At 43.2% G+C, this 15,402-nt stretch overlaps 1 protein-coding gene across 12 annotated transcripts in view; it reads right to left on the minus strand.

Annotated features, from left to right (window-relative positions):
• Positions 1–888: 888 nt before the first annotated feature.
• LOC138528761 (uncharacterized) overlaps positions 889–15,402 on the minus strand; it is an 870,897-nt gene continuing 856,383 nt past the window's right edge. For all 12 annotated transcript variants that reach the window (XM_069640654.1, XM_069640677.1, XM_069640698.1 and 9 more), the window contains one exon: positions 889–9,912. In XM_069640654.1, the coding sequence (XP_069496755.1) occupies positions 2,352–3,305 (954 nt within the window). In that variant the 5' untranslated portion in view covers positions 3,306–9,912 and the 3' untranslated portion in view covers positions 889–2,351. The remainder of the gene's footprint in view (positions 9,913–15,402) is intronic.

A 15,402-nucleotide genomic window follows, 5' to 3' on the forward strand; every position in this document is an offset into this window, starting at 1 on the left:
CTGGCCAGATCTGATACTCATCACCCCAGCATGGTTGCGGTTGATTTGGTACCCGGACCTTTTCAGACTGTCAGCGTCAGCGCTAGTTAAGCTACCTGCGGTCCCGGCTCTTCGCACCAGAGAAGGAGGGCAAATCCGGCATCGCAACCCAGGATCACTCAACCTGAGGGCTTGGCTCCTGTAGCTCTATAATTCGGAGGATATGAGTTGCCGACGCACTGCATGAAGGTCCTCATCAAGGCCAGAGCATTGTCGACTCTGAAGTGATAGGGCCACAAGTGGAAGTGTTTCACTACTTGGTGCTGGTTGCAGAAGATTACCCCTTTGCGGGTCACGGCCCTGCAGATTCTTCCGTACTTGCTATCCTTGGCCAAGTCTGGCCTGGCATACACCTCAATCAAAGTACATCTGGCAGCTATCTCCTGCTACATCAAGTCTCCAGGAAAGTCTTCATTTTGGTCTCATTGGCTCGTCATGGACTTCCGCAAAGGACTTTTTTGATCTTTCCTGCTGATGAAGGCATCTGCCCCGCCGTGGGAACTCAATAGGGTTCTGACGAGGCTCATGGGGGCTCCCTTCGAGCCTATGCATCAGGGCCTTCTCAAGTTCCACTTGTGGAAAACGACTTTCCTTGTGGCAATCACCTCCGCCAGGAGGGTGGGTGACGTAGAGGTCCTCTCCTGCAAACAGCCATACCTGACTTCCCACGAATCGAGGGTGGTGCTGCAGACACACCCCTCTTTCATGCTGAAGGTTCAGCCAGTATTCCACCTAAACAAACCTATTTAACATTTGTAGAATGCGTTCCAAACCCTTAGGTATCTGGGTGCTGGAGAGCAGATAATACACATTACAGGGGTTACCACAGGCAACAATAGAAAACATGGGTTTGGCATAAATCATATTAAACATATTTACAGACATAAGATATTTACAGATACATTGTTCCCGTCGGTACATAATCAGTGATATTTACATATGCAATCTTATTCAAATGCGTAATTTGCAAATGAGGTAGAACAGATGTATTTACATAAGCATATTGTATAAGGATGATACTGTGAGCATTGAGTCACAGAAGGCTACACATTGGAGGTTAAGAACCAGGCTTTCTACGGAATGAAGTGTGGGAAGGGTCAGATCTAATATCTAAAGTTTCGCTGCCACAACTGGGAAGCTACGTCCCCCAGCCTTTGTTCTTTTGAATTTCAGAACAGAGAGAAGGGAGGCTGAAGCAGAGTGTGCAGGCTTGGTGGTTTGGGTTGGAGTTAGCAGGTTGGTAAGATATTTAGGAGCTATGTTAGTGAGGCATTTGTGGGTGTGGTGTGCCATTGTTTTAAATTTGATCCTGTCCTGAACCAGTAGCCAGCATACTTTGCATCTGATTTCAGAGATATGTTATCTTCTTGGTATGTTTAGTGCTGCCATAAGGCGTTATTTTAAGTGACCTGTAGTTTTTTAATGCTGCTAGTCAGAGTGCCAGCCAGAAGGATATTGCAAGAGCAAGAACCCTCATTCAAGAGAATGAGGGCTCTTGCTAAGGTTAGGCAGCTGTCTTATGATAAGTAGGGTCTGCAGGCGTGAATGTGTTTTGCAGTGTAGGCTGCTGATGAGATTATGGAGTTAACTTGTCTGGAGAAGGTTAAGGAGTCCAAGCACACGGCCAGCGTTTTAACTTCTTTAGAGACAGTAATGGCATTTCCATCTATTATGAAGTGTTTGTATTTGGGGTCAAGTTTTCTGTGGAATTTGGGTGCCAACCAGGAGTAACTCTGTTTTGTCATTGTTTAGACAAAGTTCATTTTGGGCCATCGAGGATTGGATCATCTGGTAAATGTCATTGAGGATTGTAGAGTCTGTGTTGTAGTCTTCAGTTAGGTGGATTAGAATTTGCATATCGTCCGCGTAGTTCGTATAAGACACTCCACGTTGGTGAATATGTTGTAAAGATCGGGTGACATGCAAGGTCCTCTGTCCAATCTGCTCTGAACTTGCCCAAAGGCTGTAGATGCCAGCTTGGCTAAAACAGCTAAGGATTTAGCAGTCTCGGAGTTAGCCACCTTTTTGTTGAGCTCCTCATCTGTTGAGGAGTAGAATAACCCCACCCCCTCGAATGGGAGGTCAAGAATCCGCTCTTGGACATCTGTATTAAACCTTGTGGCCCTCATCCATGCCCAGCACCTCATGTTGGTGGTCATGCAGATGGCCCACCTCGGTGGGTCTATGTGGGCCACAGCTGCTTCCATCATGTCATGCACCACCAGCTTGGCTTCTGCTAGCCCCGATTTGAATGCAGCCTTTTTGTGAATTGGAAGTTGTGGTAGAAAGGTAGAGATTTTTCTCCATAGCGTCTACTTAGTGGCTGTTAGCAAGGCATCCACATTTGCCTGCCTACAATGTAGGCCCGCATTAAGGTATACCTTCTTTCCGAAGGCTTCCAATGCCCTTTCTTCCTTTGCTAACAGGGACATCATGGTGGATGAGGCGGTGAATGCCTGTGGCTTAGAGTACATTGCCAGAGCTGCTAACTGATGAGTGCAGCTGATGGGACAGCAGAATGGTGTCACCCACTCTGCCTGCCTATACGTAGTGTCCAGCTTTTTATAAGTTGGCTGAGTATTGCAAGGCTTGGTCCAGGACTTTTTATCCAATGCCTCAACATCTTTTTGAAGGGGTATTCCCGACCTGGTTGATGACCTTATTGCTAGCACCTCTGCCAGGACCTCTACCTCCAGCTGTTCTTGCGGAGGTCGCAGTAGTCCAAAATACTCTGCCAACCCTGCTAGTCTGTCATGAAACCTTGACTGGGTCTGTAGGACCTGCACCCCCTGATTGGGGCCTTGTTGATGGGTTCCAGCTGCAGGCTCAGAGCCCGGACGCATGGCATCCAGCTGTTGAGACAGGTTATGGCAGAACCTCTGGTACTCTTTGTGGTACTGGATCTGCCCCGGCAGTGACTGCAGAGGCACTTGTACCGGGGTTGGTGGCAGCCCTTCTAGTGGAGCTGGTGGTTGCACCGGAGGTGGTACTTGCAACAAAGCTTGTGGTTGAACGGGTGTGGAATGAGGCACCGGCGTCACCTCCTTTATGAGGCTTTTCAGTATTCCTACCATTTGCTGAGACCTCATAAGGGTCAGACATTTTTCAAAGAAATGCTGCTCACACGCAGGAGAAGAATGTTCTGGTGCCCTGGGAATGTTTGCTATGGGCTGTGTCCTACCGGCCCCTTGACTGGCCTGCATATAGGTTGCCTCCATATAACGGACTGATGCGGGCAGTACAGGGTATACTGTACACCAGGACATTTACAGTGTATACATTGGCGACCACTCACCCTAGCAGTAAAGTTATGCCTCAGCATTGAAGGAATACAGCCCTGTGGAACCTCAGGCTGGGATGGGCGTGTCTCTTCATGTAGCACCATCTTGTCCCACAAAGCCACCATTTTGTCTGTCCTAGCAGGAATGTGCGGGAAACTTTAGTCCGGTGATGGACCTGCACAAGTAGGTGCCTGGTTGCCCGCAAACTGCTGCTCGGTACTCGCTTGCACCTCAGGTACCGACTTGGAAGGCTTGTAGCCCTCAGGCTTGTGCTCACTAGTGCCCTTGCGGAGTGGCGCCTCCTCAGGCCTGGACCCGGTGCAAGGGAAATGCCCCTCAGGAGTACTCCCCATGTCAGAACCTTGCAGTCCCTCAGTTTGGGTCCCAGTAAGATCTTGTGACCCCTCTGTCTGTAGACCCGTAGGTCTTAGAGCCCCTGGCCCCTGACTGGCACCAGGATCGGAACAATCCCTCCCACTTAGGGTATTCCCAGGAAACAAATCTCTCTTTTGGGGTGTGTGAGAAACCTGAATGTGTCTCCCTGACTAGTTCCAGGGTATCTGTCATCCAGGTGGCCAGGACACGCCCATTGCTATTGGATCCTGTTCCTGGGTGTGGACCAGTGAGGGAAGATCACCTGGATGGGTAGGTCCTCTGGGAGTTAAAGTGGGAGGTGAGATGCAGTATCCCCCCCCTTTTACATTTTCCCTAACCTACCACGTAGGATACGCAAACACTCCAGCCCCCCTTTTTTTACGCAAACACTTTCACATAAGATGAAGGACGATGGACTAACACCCGAACCAATTACCCGACATGTCCCAACACAAGGGTCAGGCAAAGTCTGGCAACTGAACAGAATCACACACACCTGACAGTCCTTTCCCTCACCACAGGAACAAAAAGAGGAGCACAAGAGCACAATATGAGCAGGGCAGAAAGCACGTCGCGAGAGCTAACTCACCACGGCAGATTAAGAGGAGGATGAAAACAGCGCAAAAAGAGAGGGTGACAAGGAGAATGATGACCCTGCCCTTTCCGACCAAAGCCTTTAAAACCTCTGCGGATGGAATCGTAAGATCGCAAACAATAGCCAGCGTGTGTTGCAGCAGATGCCAATGGTACACTGGACCCTACTCTGCTGATAACCAAGCTGGGGAGAGCCGCTTGTCTCTGTGGTATTAACCTAGACTCACCCTTCTTGTGTTTGAGGACTGTGTGCCCTTTTTATTGCAGCCAACCTGTTTGCTTTTGGCAGCAATGTGGCCATTGCTATTTTCCCCAACCATAAAAAGGCCAGTTGGTGGCTTCTGGGCTGCTCTTCTGGGGACCAATTCAGAGATGGATAAAGACCTGTTGGGTTTCCTTGCCTTTGGGAGTCTTGGTTTACCATCTCTTTTGAGTGTGATGCTTCTCCCTCTCCTGGTAACCCAAACTCAAGGTCAACCATCTACCGCAGCTTTGGAGTTGCCTGCGTTAGTGGTCTTCTTGGCATTCACATTACCTAATATGGCCATTGTTGCTTTTGAGTGTCTTTGATTTACATGCTTCACAGGTTGCACATGTTTCTTATGGAATGTCCATGGGCAAGCAGGGATTACACACCTTAGGCGTGGCATGGCAAAGGAAGTTGAATTGAACTAAGGGAAGGCCTTAAACTGAGTATGCTCCTTGCTGCGATACTGAGCCCCACAATGTTAAATATGCTATTAGAATCGTTCTTTTAGTTGACCAGTCCCCAATGCCATTTTTCAGGGATTGGACCAATGTCAGTTGCTGGCGTCATGTTGTTTGAGATCGCTTCCACACCTCCAAATTCTGCAAACCGACTGATGACTGAAAAAAGAAAAACAATGTGAGTGATAAAACTCAAGGAGCATTATGAGAATTTGACAAATACTAGAGGGCTGGCATGACGGGAATGCCACTGTTGATCTTGGAAGTAGACTGCTTGCAATACTCCAAACCAACCTCTACATGTAGGATTATTTATGTGTTTAAAAAACCTAGTGTCCGGAATGTCATAATGACGACACGTACGCTCGAGTCAATTGCACTGGCAACACTCGGGGAAACTGTCATATTACCAGGGGTAAGGCCAGACATTTTTAGCCATTGTGCTGAGAGTAAGAGTAAGTAACGCAATTGTGAAAACCCAATTTGTGCTGTCTGGACATGATAACCAACTTTGTGCTTCTATTAGCACCAGTGATCTCACTAGCGCATGTGCAGTCATTGTGCTGCTGCTTCCACCGATGATTGAAGTCCTGGCATTATTCCAGTATTAAACCCAGACATATTTAGTAATTTCACTGCTACTTCAAGCAGTGCACACCATGTCACTGCTCCAGCACCAAGACCAGCGCAACATGGCTACCAGTGATACAAATGTAGGTCTTCCATAAAGATGTCAGAGTAGCCTCACACAGACCTGCCTGCTTTCAATACGACTGATGGAGACTGGGCTTACCAGGTCAGCTTTCCCCAGACAAGCGGAAAGCCAGCAGCAGAGACAAACACTTCCAGGAGGGGTGGATCACAGTCTTCACTGAAAGGTCAACCACTGACTGAAGGCTTGATGCTAGTCAATTGCCTAGACCACACTGGGAACATTAGTCAATGTTCTTTGAGGCACCGGCTGGTAGAGCAGTTAAAGGCAGGCAATGATGGGTTAACCCAGCATATTAGCCATGATGTGAGGCGTAAGGGGAAAATGTGCACAAAGTGGGCAAAATGTAAACTAATTATGTGCTAAGTGGGTATACTGGAAAATGGCCAGAGGATGCCAACTGCGCATAAGGGGAAGTGGAAGTGGCCATAAATTAACATAACTGGGTAGAATGTATACTGTGATGTGCTAGGCAGGTTGGGGAAATTGGCAATGATGTGCTAACTAGACATAAGGCACACCGACAATGATATGCTAGCCAGGTTTATGTACACCGAAAATAATCAGAAAACATCAGAAATGTGGCGACTTCTAGTGACGACGACCCCTGAAATCGTAAAAATACTGCACATGGTTTCAGAGTGCAACTGCAATTAAAGACCGGAGTCGGAAGAAATAAACAACAGCAAAACACACCATGAGGTGGTATCTTTGTGCCTCTAAAACTTCTGAGGTTATTGATTGGGTTTTCAGAAAGCTAAATACAATATGTTTGTGAATAGAGGACTTCGAGGTGTGTGCATTATACAGGGCATGACTGAGGCTTTGAGGTACACAATGTTTGGAAGTCTGGTTCGGAATAGTAAGTGCCCTGCGCTTTCAACAGCCGTCATCTCTTTTCAAATCTTATCTCCCCCCCACCAACTCATAGGACAAATTCACAGATCCTACCGCACTGTACACAAACACATTAAGCCACTTTTACAGATCGTTTGTGCTGAATTAACTATGTAAAGTAAACTGAATAGACACATGGGCATAACATCTAATAATTTCAGTAGAACAAATATAGCAGCACCATTAAAACCCAGATTTCAAAAGTAGGACAATAAACGTGGCACAGTGGAGAACAGATTCAAATTTGTTGGACTTGAAAGTTGGGGTACAAACCGAGGACATTCCTCCCGATCCTGGCCAGTTTTTCTTCAATCGGATCTACAAAAAAACGAAAACAAAAAAACAACGACAGAAGGTGAGCACAAATATATAACCCCACAAACATGAGTGTGCTTTGCTTGTCCAAGTTGCCAGTGTGATGGCGGGAGTCCACTGCTTTCTTTTCCACTTGGTCTACAAAGTCAACCATCTTGAAAAGAGCTAGCCACTGTCTCCACGTTGCTCCTTGCGGGATCAACATTTGAGGGTGTCTCGGCTCTGAACTCTGCGATGGGTACAGAGACACCCAATCAAGCTTGCTCCCTTTGCGGATTTCTGTAAACAAGACGAAGGCTTCTGATGGCATGCTCACAATTAAGATTTTCAAAGATGACTGGCACTCTTTTGAACCAAAATCAGCAGACAGTTTGAACAGAATATTTTCAAATGCAGCTTGCTTCTGTTTTCAGATGAAAATGATTGGAATCTGAAATCACGTCCTGAAAGGATTTCTTATGATCAATTCTCTGAAGGACAAAAGATGTTTTTAGCAAACCCACAGACACACAGTTGTAGAACATGTGGATGAGTTGGAGTTCAGAACAGAGGTCTTTGCAGAAGCAATCTCTCATACACGTTTGATATCCGTCTATTCTTTGTGTTCATCTAACGAAAGTTATAACTGGCACATAAATAAAAGAAATTTCTGCTGGATCAACAGCGTGTATTACAACTGTTTTGACTGTGCATGGTATGCATTCCCACCAATAGACCAACAACGCAATCATTTCAATCACTTCAACTGGACATGTAATGTCCTGTTTTTTGTATATAGCCTTAAAAATAATCCCCTTGAAATCCACTGGTCAACATTAAAATGTGAAATTGATATTAACAGCTTGCTTGGATCTCTCAACATATTTTGTGAGTCTGCAACCATTGGCTCTCCACGTGCGTTGGCCACTCCCAGCAGCCCCAAGCAGAATAGGGGGGGGATATTGTGAGTGGTAGACAAAACATCTGGTGAGACGCAGTTGTCAGACCTCTGTGTACCACGTCAGACAATTAGCAGGCTCCTTGTAACAAATGAAGTGGTTGCCAAAGGCTATGCAAGTCTGCCATATCAAATAACGGTGCAAATAAAACATTAGCACTAGTTTAGCTGTTTGTTCAATAGAGAACGGGGTACTAGATTTACCTTGACAAAAAGAAAACACTTTGTTGTCACTCGTTAGACTATCAGAGTTGCTCCATAACGAGTAGTAACTAGTACTCTGTATTGCATCAAATTGTGCACAATAGGAAAAACACGCAGCCTGAATTTAAAAATATATATTTTTTTCCTCTTTGGTCAATACAAACCAGAGGAAATAAATACTGTTTTCCTTTCAAGATGCTACTGTAGTGATGGTGAAACCAGTTTGCTCAACGTATTACTATGAAAGTAGCAAACAGAGGAACCAGTTTGTACGATAGGGAGTGAAGTCAACAGCAACACTCAACAGCAACACTTGATATGCTTCATGTGAAAACGTGCATAATGAATGCTGGATTACGTTAGGCCTTCCCCTACGAGTAATGTTACTGTAGATCAGAGGTTTGGGACCTGTGGCCCGCCCGACGTGTTGGACTACAACTCTTACGATCGCTCACCATTAACGATGCTGGTTAGAGCTGATGGGTATTGAAGTCCAAACATTCGGAGAGTCAAAAGATTGCAGACCCCTGATGTAGACTAAACCAAGTTAACCATCTGAGTAAAATAAACGAACACGTGAATGAAAATGATTGCAAATAGAAGAATGACTTGAGTGCATTTACTAAAGCAGCACTCATCTACAAGAATCGGCTGGAATACACAGCATATAAAATCATCCCTTTGCAACCTCAAATACAGCAGCTACAAATGCACTGAAATGGCCATTGTTTGTTAAACAAAATAGTCTTGAGTTCCCAAAATCGGGAAGTATGTTTTTTCCCTCTGCCATCTCGAGGAACTCTTGGATATCAAGAGGGGGAGGTAGGGTGGGGGAAGGGGGGATAAATCAGATTTTCCCTGTGGGGCATTTAGAAACTTTTTAAAAAAACAGTCTAAAAAGTTCAACAAGAGTAACTGAAACACAAAGGTGCGCTTGAAAACTGAATCAAGAAATATCGGGATTGCACAAGAACACAAAATAATAATAAATAAAAAAAAAAAACACTTGGAAAAACGAGCATGATGTGTGCACTGAGCAATTCATTCACTTTTGAAAGGCAGAGGCATTCGGTATGTGCATTCCAGGCCCATTTCAGGGATATGCAATCCATTGAATGAACAATTAAGATCTCGGCCGAGCTTCGCCAGGGAGGTGCATGCCACACAGTTCCCAAGAGCCTCACCTGTGACCTCAGTCTCCCTCACAGGTTAAGGGTCTCAGGGACAACGAGGCATGCTGGGAGCCAGAGGTGCATGCGGTGAGTGCGCAGAAGCCCGACTGAGCCAACTGGTAAAAACAACTGCTTGGATTTGACAAGGAGATCATGAACAGTGTCTCTAGGTTTAAGGTCTATTCACAAAAATAAAATAACAGATGTATCAGCCATTCTAGCGCATGGATTTCTTTCATCTATTAAGTATTCACATGTTGCACATTCAAGAACTTACATTGATGAAGAGCGCACAGGTGAGCGGTTTTGGGGTTGTTTTGAGCCACACACGCTCCAGGAATCTCAGGAACGTCGAGACTCCCTCAAAGCAAAAGATAAAATATCCAAAACGAGCGTCATCGTCCTGGACCAATAACGCGCACACACACACAAAAATACCAAGACATGCATTTACATTTGCAAACCACTATATAGAAATGAGAGCAAAGTGACAAAAAGATATAGAAAAATAAAAAGGAGGACTCGTGCAGGTTTTAAACTAAAAATAGACTAGCATAGCCTTTTGCTCAGAGTTGTGGACCTCTTTGCTTTCCAGCTTTAAAAAAACACCACCATTGAATTTCTCCAGTAGTTGGGTGTGATCCAGTAACAGCAACCATGGCATCCATCATAGTCTTTCTGTAAAATTGAAAAGAAACAATTTAAAACATGACTTATGTGAAATTGTAAAATTCACCCTTAAATACAAAACAAATTTAAATCTCAAGATCAGCTTTAACTGGCTTCAACCAGATTCACGATTTTTGTGACTAAAACATAACCAAGGGTCAGAGTCATGAATAGGTTATCAAATGGCAATATATTTGGATCTAAATGTGCTTATACTTCTCCCATTTAGACTTTTGAACATCAGGATGGAGTTAAGGTTAGGGTAAGTACTAACACATAATTAAGCTTTACTCCAACCACTTAGCCTATATGCAAGGTTTGCAATCCCTAAAACTTGGCCCAACTTCCCCTATCCAACCCTAATCCCCCCAAGCCCCCAACTTGTAAATCCAACTTCAACCTTCCAGCAGAGGCCCAAAACCTACATCTTTATTCCAAGCATAAAACAATATACCAATGGCTTAAGTTTTAAACCCAACCACCATAACATTATGCATGCCTAGGTCTACACCAAACCTATACATTCATTCACCCCCCATGCAAAATAGAACTTAAACTTTCTATTTTTAACCCAATTGCAAGTCCACAACTTCACTTTTCTAAATCTAAAACTGGAAAAAATCTGCAAATAAAAACAAAGAATTGCAGCCGACATGAAGTATAACATTAATACCAACACATAGGATAAACCACAACATCTATACCCTGAAGACTACTCTTAACCCAATAGCAAAGTCTACACCCCTAATCCTTAATTTAACCATCCAAGCCTGCACATATCGCTGTAGGTTTAGTGTAAATTTAATAGGGATAAGTGGCCGACTATCAAAGATCAAAGCCCTAATGCTTAGATTTTTGGCTAAGCCTATATGTCAAGACCACACAGAGAAGCCCATTTGTTAATCTTATGATATGTTACAAGGCTTTTATACGGTGACAAATCACCACCGAAGCAGTCTGAGCACCTGGCTTCTCTGAAAAATGTTGTATTGTACCTCCGCCTGAGGTATAGACGCTAGAATGCAGAACAAAAGGAGTTCAGAGAAGAAAGATGGTAAAGTGGGTAAAACGTTAACCAGCCAAATGAGGGGGCTGATGTAAATATAACCCACTAAAGTAATGTTTCAAAACCTCATTTTAACCCAAGTCTTCCAAATCTAAACACATCCCCCAAGTATGAACTCATAAGCCAATGACCAGGACTATAATACAATTTAAACCTACACCTAAACACGTCAGCCTATAAGCAGCTAAACAAGAAAGTGCACGCCAAAGCCTAGATCTTTAAACCTGAATCTAAATATATATCTATGCCCACATCTAAACTGCAAAATTAACAATAACTTTAAAATAAGATTAAAACCCAATTCTATAAACAAACCCTCATCACTTAAGCCTGAAACTAAACTTGTAGGCAAAACACTTCAGGTTTAGGTTATGTTTCAAAGCTTTTGTACAATGCCAATCAAGACTGTAGTGGTCCGACAGTGGCGGTACCTTGTCCGAGAAAAAACAAAATTACTTACCCCTGGTAATGTTCTTTTTAATGGATGTTCCTCCCACGTATTCATCATCTTTGATAGAGCCGATATCCTACTTGCATCTGAAGCTGTAAGCAGGATATCAGATAGAACAAAGAGGAGGAATACGTGGGATAACACGATCCATTAGAAGAACAAATTATTTACCCCTGGTAATGTTCTTTCTACTGTGGTTGCATAAGAAGGGGGTCTATCGATAATAGCCAACAGTGGATTGATCATGAACTTTGTGAAAGAGGAAAGATGAGAAATCTCATGGTAACAAGCAATTTTCCAGTGATGTCAGTTTACATTATCCTCAATCTCTTTATGTTAAACTTTGACATGTAGGACCAAGGCCTCCATTCAAGAGGTATCATCTCCTCTACATCTAGGCCAAGTGGTCACCTTCCAGCTATCAGCCTTATGTTTTACATGGATACCCTGCAAATCTACGTAGTGTCTCAGGAGGAGATTGCCACTTCAGGGATAGTGCCCTTCAGATTCTCCACCCCATAGGGATTCCCACTGCTCAGCCTTGCAATGCAGCCATGTGAAGGGAATCCATTGGGTTCCCAGAGGCCTCAACTTACTAGCATGCTTCGTAATTTCCTATATCAAAGCAGTAGTTTTTGATGCTTATGTGAGGCAAAGCTAAATCTAGGGGGTCCTAGCAGGTGAGGAGGGTGGGTGGGTGGTGAGACAGAATGAAGCTTTAGCCTCCTTCTCTCAACCTTTATACCAACCCTGTAATCTTTAAATATAACCCCCCCTAACACTAACCTTTAAGTCTTGGCCTAGATCCTAAGCCTACACTTCAAAGCATAAACCATTAAATGTAAAAAAAAAAAAGCTAAACCTAAATATTAACCACTAAAACTCCTTCAATTTGGAACCTCGAAGTGCAAGTCCAGAATAGAAAGCATAAACTCAAAGCCCAAAACTAATCATAAAGCGAAACCCCCGTCCAAATCCAAGCCTGCACTTCTAAACTCAGGGCTGTACTCCTAAACCAAAGGTGGATTCTTGAAATGCACACCCTTAAGTCCAAGTCCCTAAAACTATGCCCTTTTACGAAAATAACTATCCCCAGCCTAGATCCTAAACCTGAGCCATTAAAATAAAGCCCCAAAGCCTAAATTAATATGCCACATGGATTACCTAAACCCTTTAAATTAATCCTAAACGCTAAATGCATATGCCAAAGATTTAACCACTAAGAGTAATCCACTACACATGACCCTAGAACTCTAAACCCAACTCCAAAGCCTAGTTCACTAAATCTTCTCACATTTTAAATCCTTACACAACACCCCTAAAGCCCATCCCCTTATGCCAAATACATCTAAAAAATAAAATGTGAATTTCACAAAATGGTTATTCAAGCGGATAGTAGTAGTTCTTTGAAAAGGCTCTGATCAACTAAAACATCTTTGCAATGGCCAATGGCAGGGAACAAATGTACTCATTAGCTCCTCTCTGTAATGTGAATTAGTGGTAAAGCTGGTGAGGTGTGTTCTCATACTATGAATACTTTCACCCTCGCCAGCTAATTCAAATCTCTGTCATCAAACTTTATCTTATTGGTCTTACATGCATGAAAGTCTGCTGGTCCTTCAGAATATAATATATGATTTATGACAAGTACCAAAGAAGGGGCAATTATTAATTTGAGACGATTTCAAATTTTAAATCCGCAAAAAGGGGAATTTGTATATTTTAAAGATCTCGGTGCAATTTTGTTGAAGGTAAAAACTAAACTAGGTCACAAATTCTTTTTTTTATTCGAGTTTGTGCCTTTGAGGCCAGTTTCATTAGATTGTGATTGATGAAGTTTAATGTTAAAATACATTTTCTTGTAGTACTCTATTCTATGCATTGCTTACAAGTGTATATTTTATTGATTTTGGATTATGTTCTTGATCCTGTGATCCAAAAACAAATAGATAATCAGTAGTTTGAGGAAAAAAGGGGGTTAGCAAGTTTCTAAAATGGCTGTCAATCAGTTAAAATAGATTTATTTTGGGCACCGCTAAAATCATATAAAAGGTGAAACCTATTTGATTAGAAAAGCATTTGCAACCAGCAGAAGCAGTGGATGGTTATGGAGGGTGGGAGAGAAGAGAGAAAGAGAGAAAGAGGGAGAGGGAGAGGGAGAGAGAGAATCCCTTGAAAATGAAAAACCCAATCAAAATAGTCCAGTAAAATAAGAAAGTCCTTCAGAATATAATATATGATTTATGAGAAGTATCAAAAAATGGGCAATTATTAATTTGAGATGATCTCAAATTTTACATCCTCAAAAAGAGGACTTTTGTATATTTTAAAGATCTTGGTGCAATTTTGTTGCAATTAAAAAAAAAACGTCTCTATGCCGGTGGCAGGTAAAAGAACTAAGCTAGGTCACTGAAATTCTTTTGAGGGAACAAATGGGTAAAAAGAGGATTTCAATTTGAGAAGTTTAAATGGAGAGAGGGAAACCCCCAGCTTAGAATAGTCACCTATTTTTCCTGTCAGATTTAATTAGATAGGATTAGTCCATCGTCTGCCTGAAACAAGCTCAGTCATCGAAGGTACAAGCATGTATGAGGTTTCAAAGTGTACTGATTGATACCCCGGTGTTGGAGTTGGCAAGAACCAATGCAAAGAGGCACTTGTAGCCGAGTAAACAAGGGTCAAGCTGGAGACCATGTATAGTCTGACTAAAGAGCAGGCAGTCTAAACCTATAAGAGCGGACAGCCCTGTTAGTCTACATTTCACCATCACATCCTCTAACCTTTGATAAAGCTAGAGGTTTCCAGACTTCTCAGGGCCCCCCAAATGCTTCAGAAATGCCCACTGTACAGCGACAATGGCATTCCGAATAGCCCCGTGCTCACCAGAATACCTGCACATTCTGCACAAAAAGGCACTCTCCTTGGATGATGCTGATAGGTGCTGTCAAGGCTGTTATCAGGATCCAGCAATCGTATGTGATGGGTAAATGTATGCCATTGGGCAGAGAGCAAAACGAGAAGATGGTGGCATCCTCCAAGAGCAGAACTGAGATCAATGGCTTTACTTAAATGCCGATCACGGGAATGCAGCAGGGGGAGAAAGCAAAAACATACACAACAGTAGGAAGACATCCTACACCACCCCAAATCTGCTTGCCCAAGGCGGCCCAATGGTCCACTATACAGCGTTCCGGTCACATTTGCCATATGAAAGGCTTGACTTGCTTGTGTTACATGAAGCCATACCACCCTTGGAGTGGCCAAAACGGAACTAAAAATTGTACAGCAGGTGGGTGCATCTGAACAGATAAGACTGATAGAACAACATTTGTCAAAGATCAGTGTCTCAGTCTTGAACTTCATGGCGCACATGTCTGGTGGCACATACCCCAGTGTGCCTGCTGGACAATACATTTCTGGACCAAAAACATCACTTAGTGTGTAGCCATCCTTTCAATTGGTTCACTAAGTCTCTGAGCTTCCTAAAAGTCCATAAGATTTATGATTTGCCAAACTTTGAGAAACTCGTGGTATAAGTTGAAAGTTGTCTAAGAAATTTTACAAAAGGACTGTCCAAAAAGCAACAGCACCAAATTCAGAGATTACAAAAGAGCTCTAATTGCATGCGACTGTCTAGTCTGAACAGCAGCAAAAAGACGGCAGCTAGAAAAATAAAAGAAATCCTTTAGAAGTACACAAAAGTCTAAGAGCCCACTCGGAGGGAAGTGTATAATTCGCAAATCCCAGTTTTCAACTTGAGTAGTAAAAGTGAATTGTTTATTGAGCAGCTCTTAATGGCTGTCAATATTATGAAAAATCAAGTGTACGCCTTCTATAAACTTCAGATGCATCAAAAACGAAGTCCTCCTTGCCCAGATTTTAACATGTGATCTGCAGGTTACGCACTAACCTGTGAACTACTATTATTAAGGGTCACTGGATAAATACAGATGAAAATGCCATAAATGAGTTATCTTTTGGT

Source organism: Ambystoma mexicanum, chromosome 1q (assembly GCF_040938575.1).
Source record: "Ambystoma mexicanum isolate Mex_15411 chromosome 1q, UKY_AmexF1_1, whole genome shotgun sequence".
Taxonomy (NCBI): Eukaryota; Metazoa; Chordata; class Amphibia; order Caudata; family Ambystomatidae; genus Ambystoma; species Ambystoma mexicanum.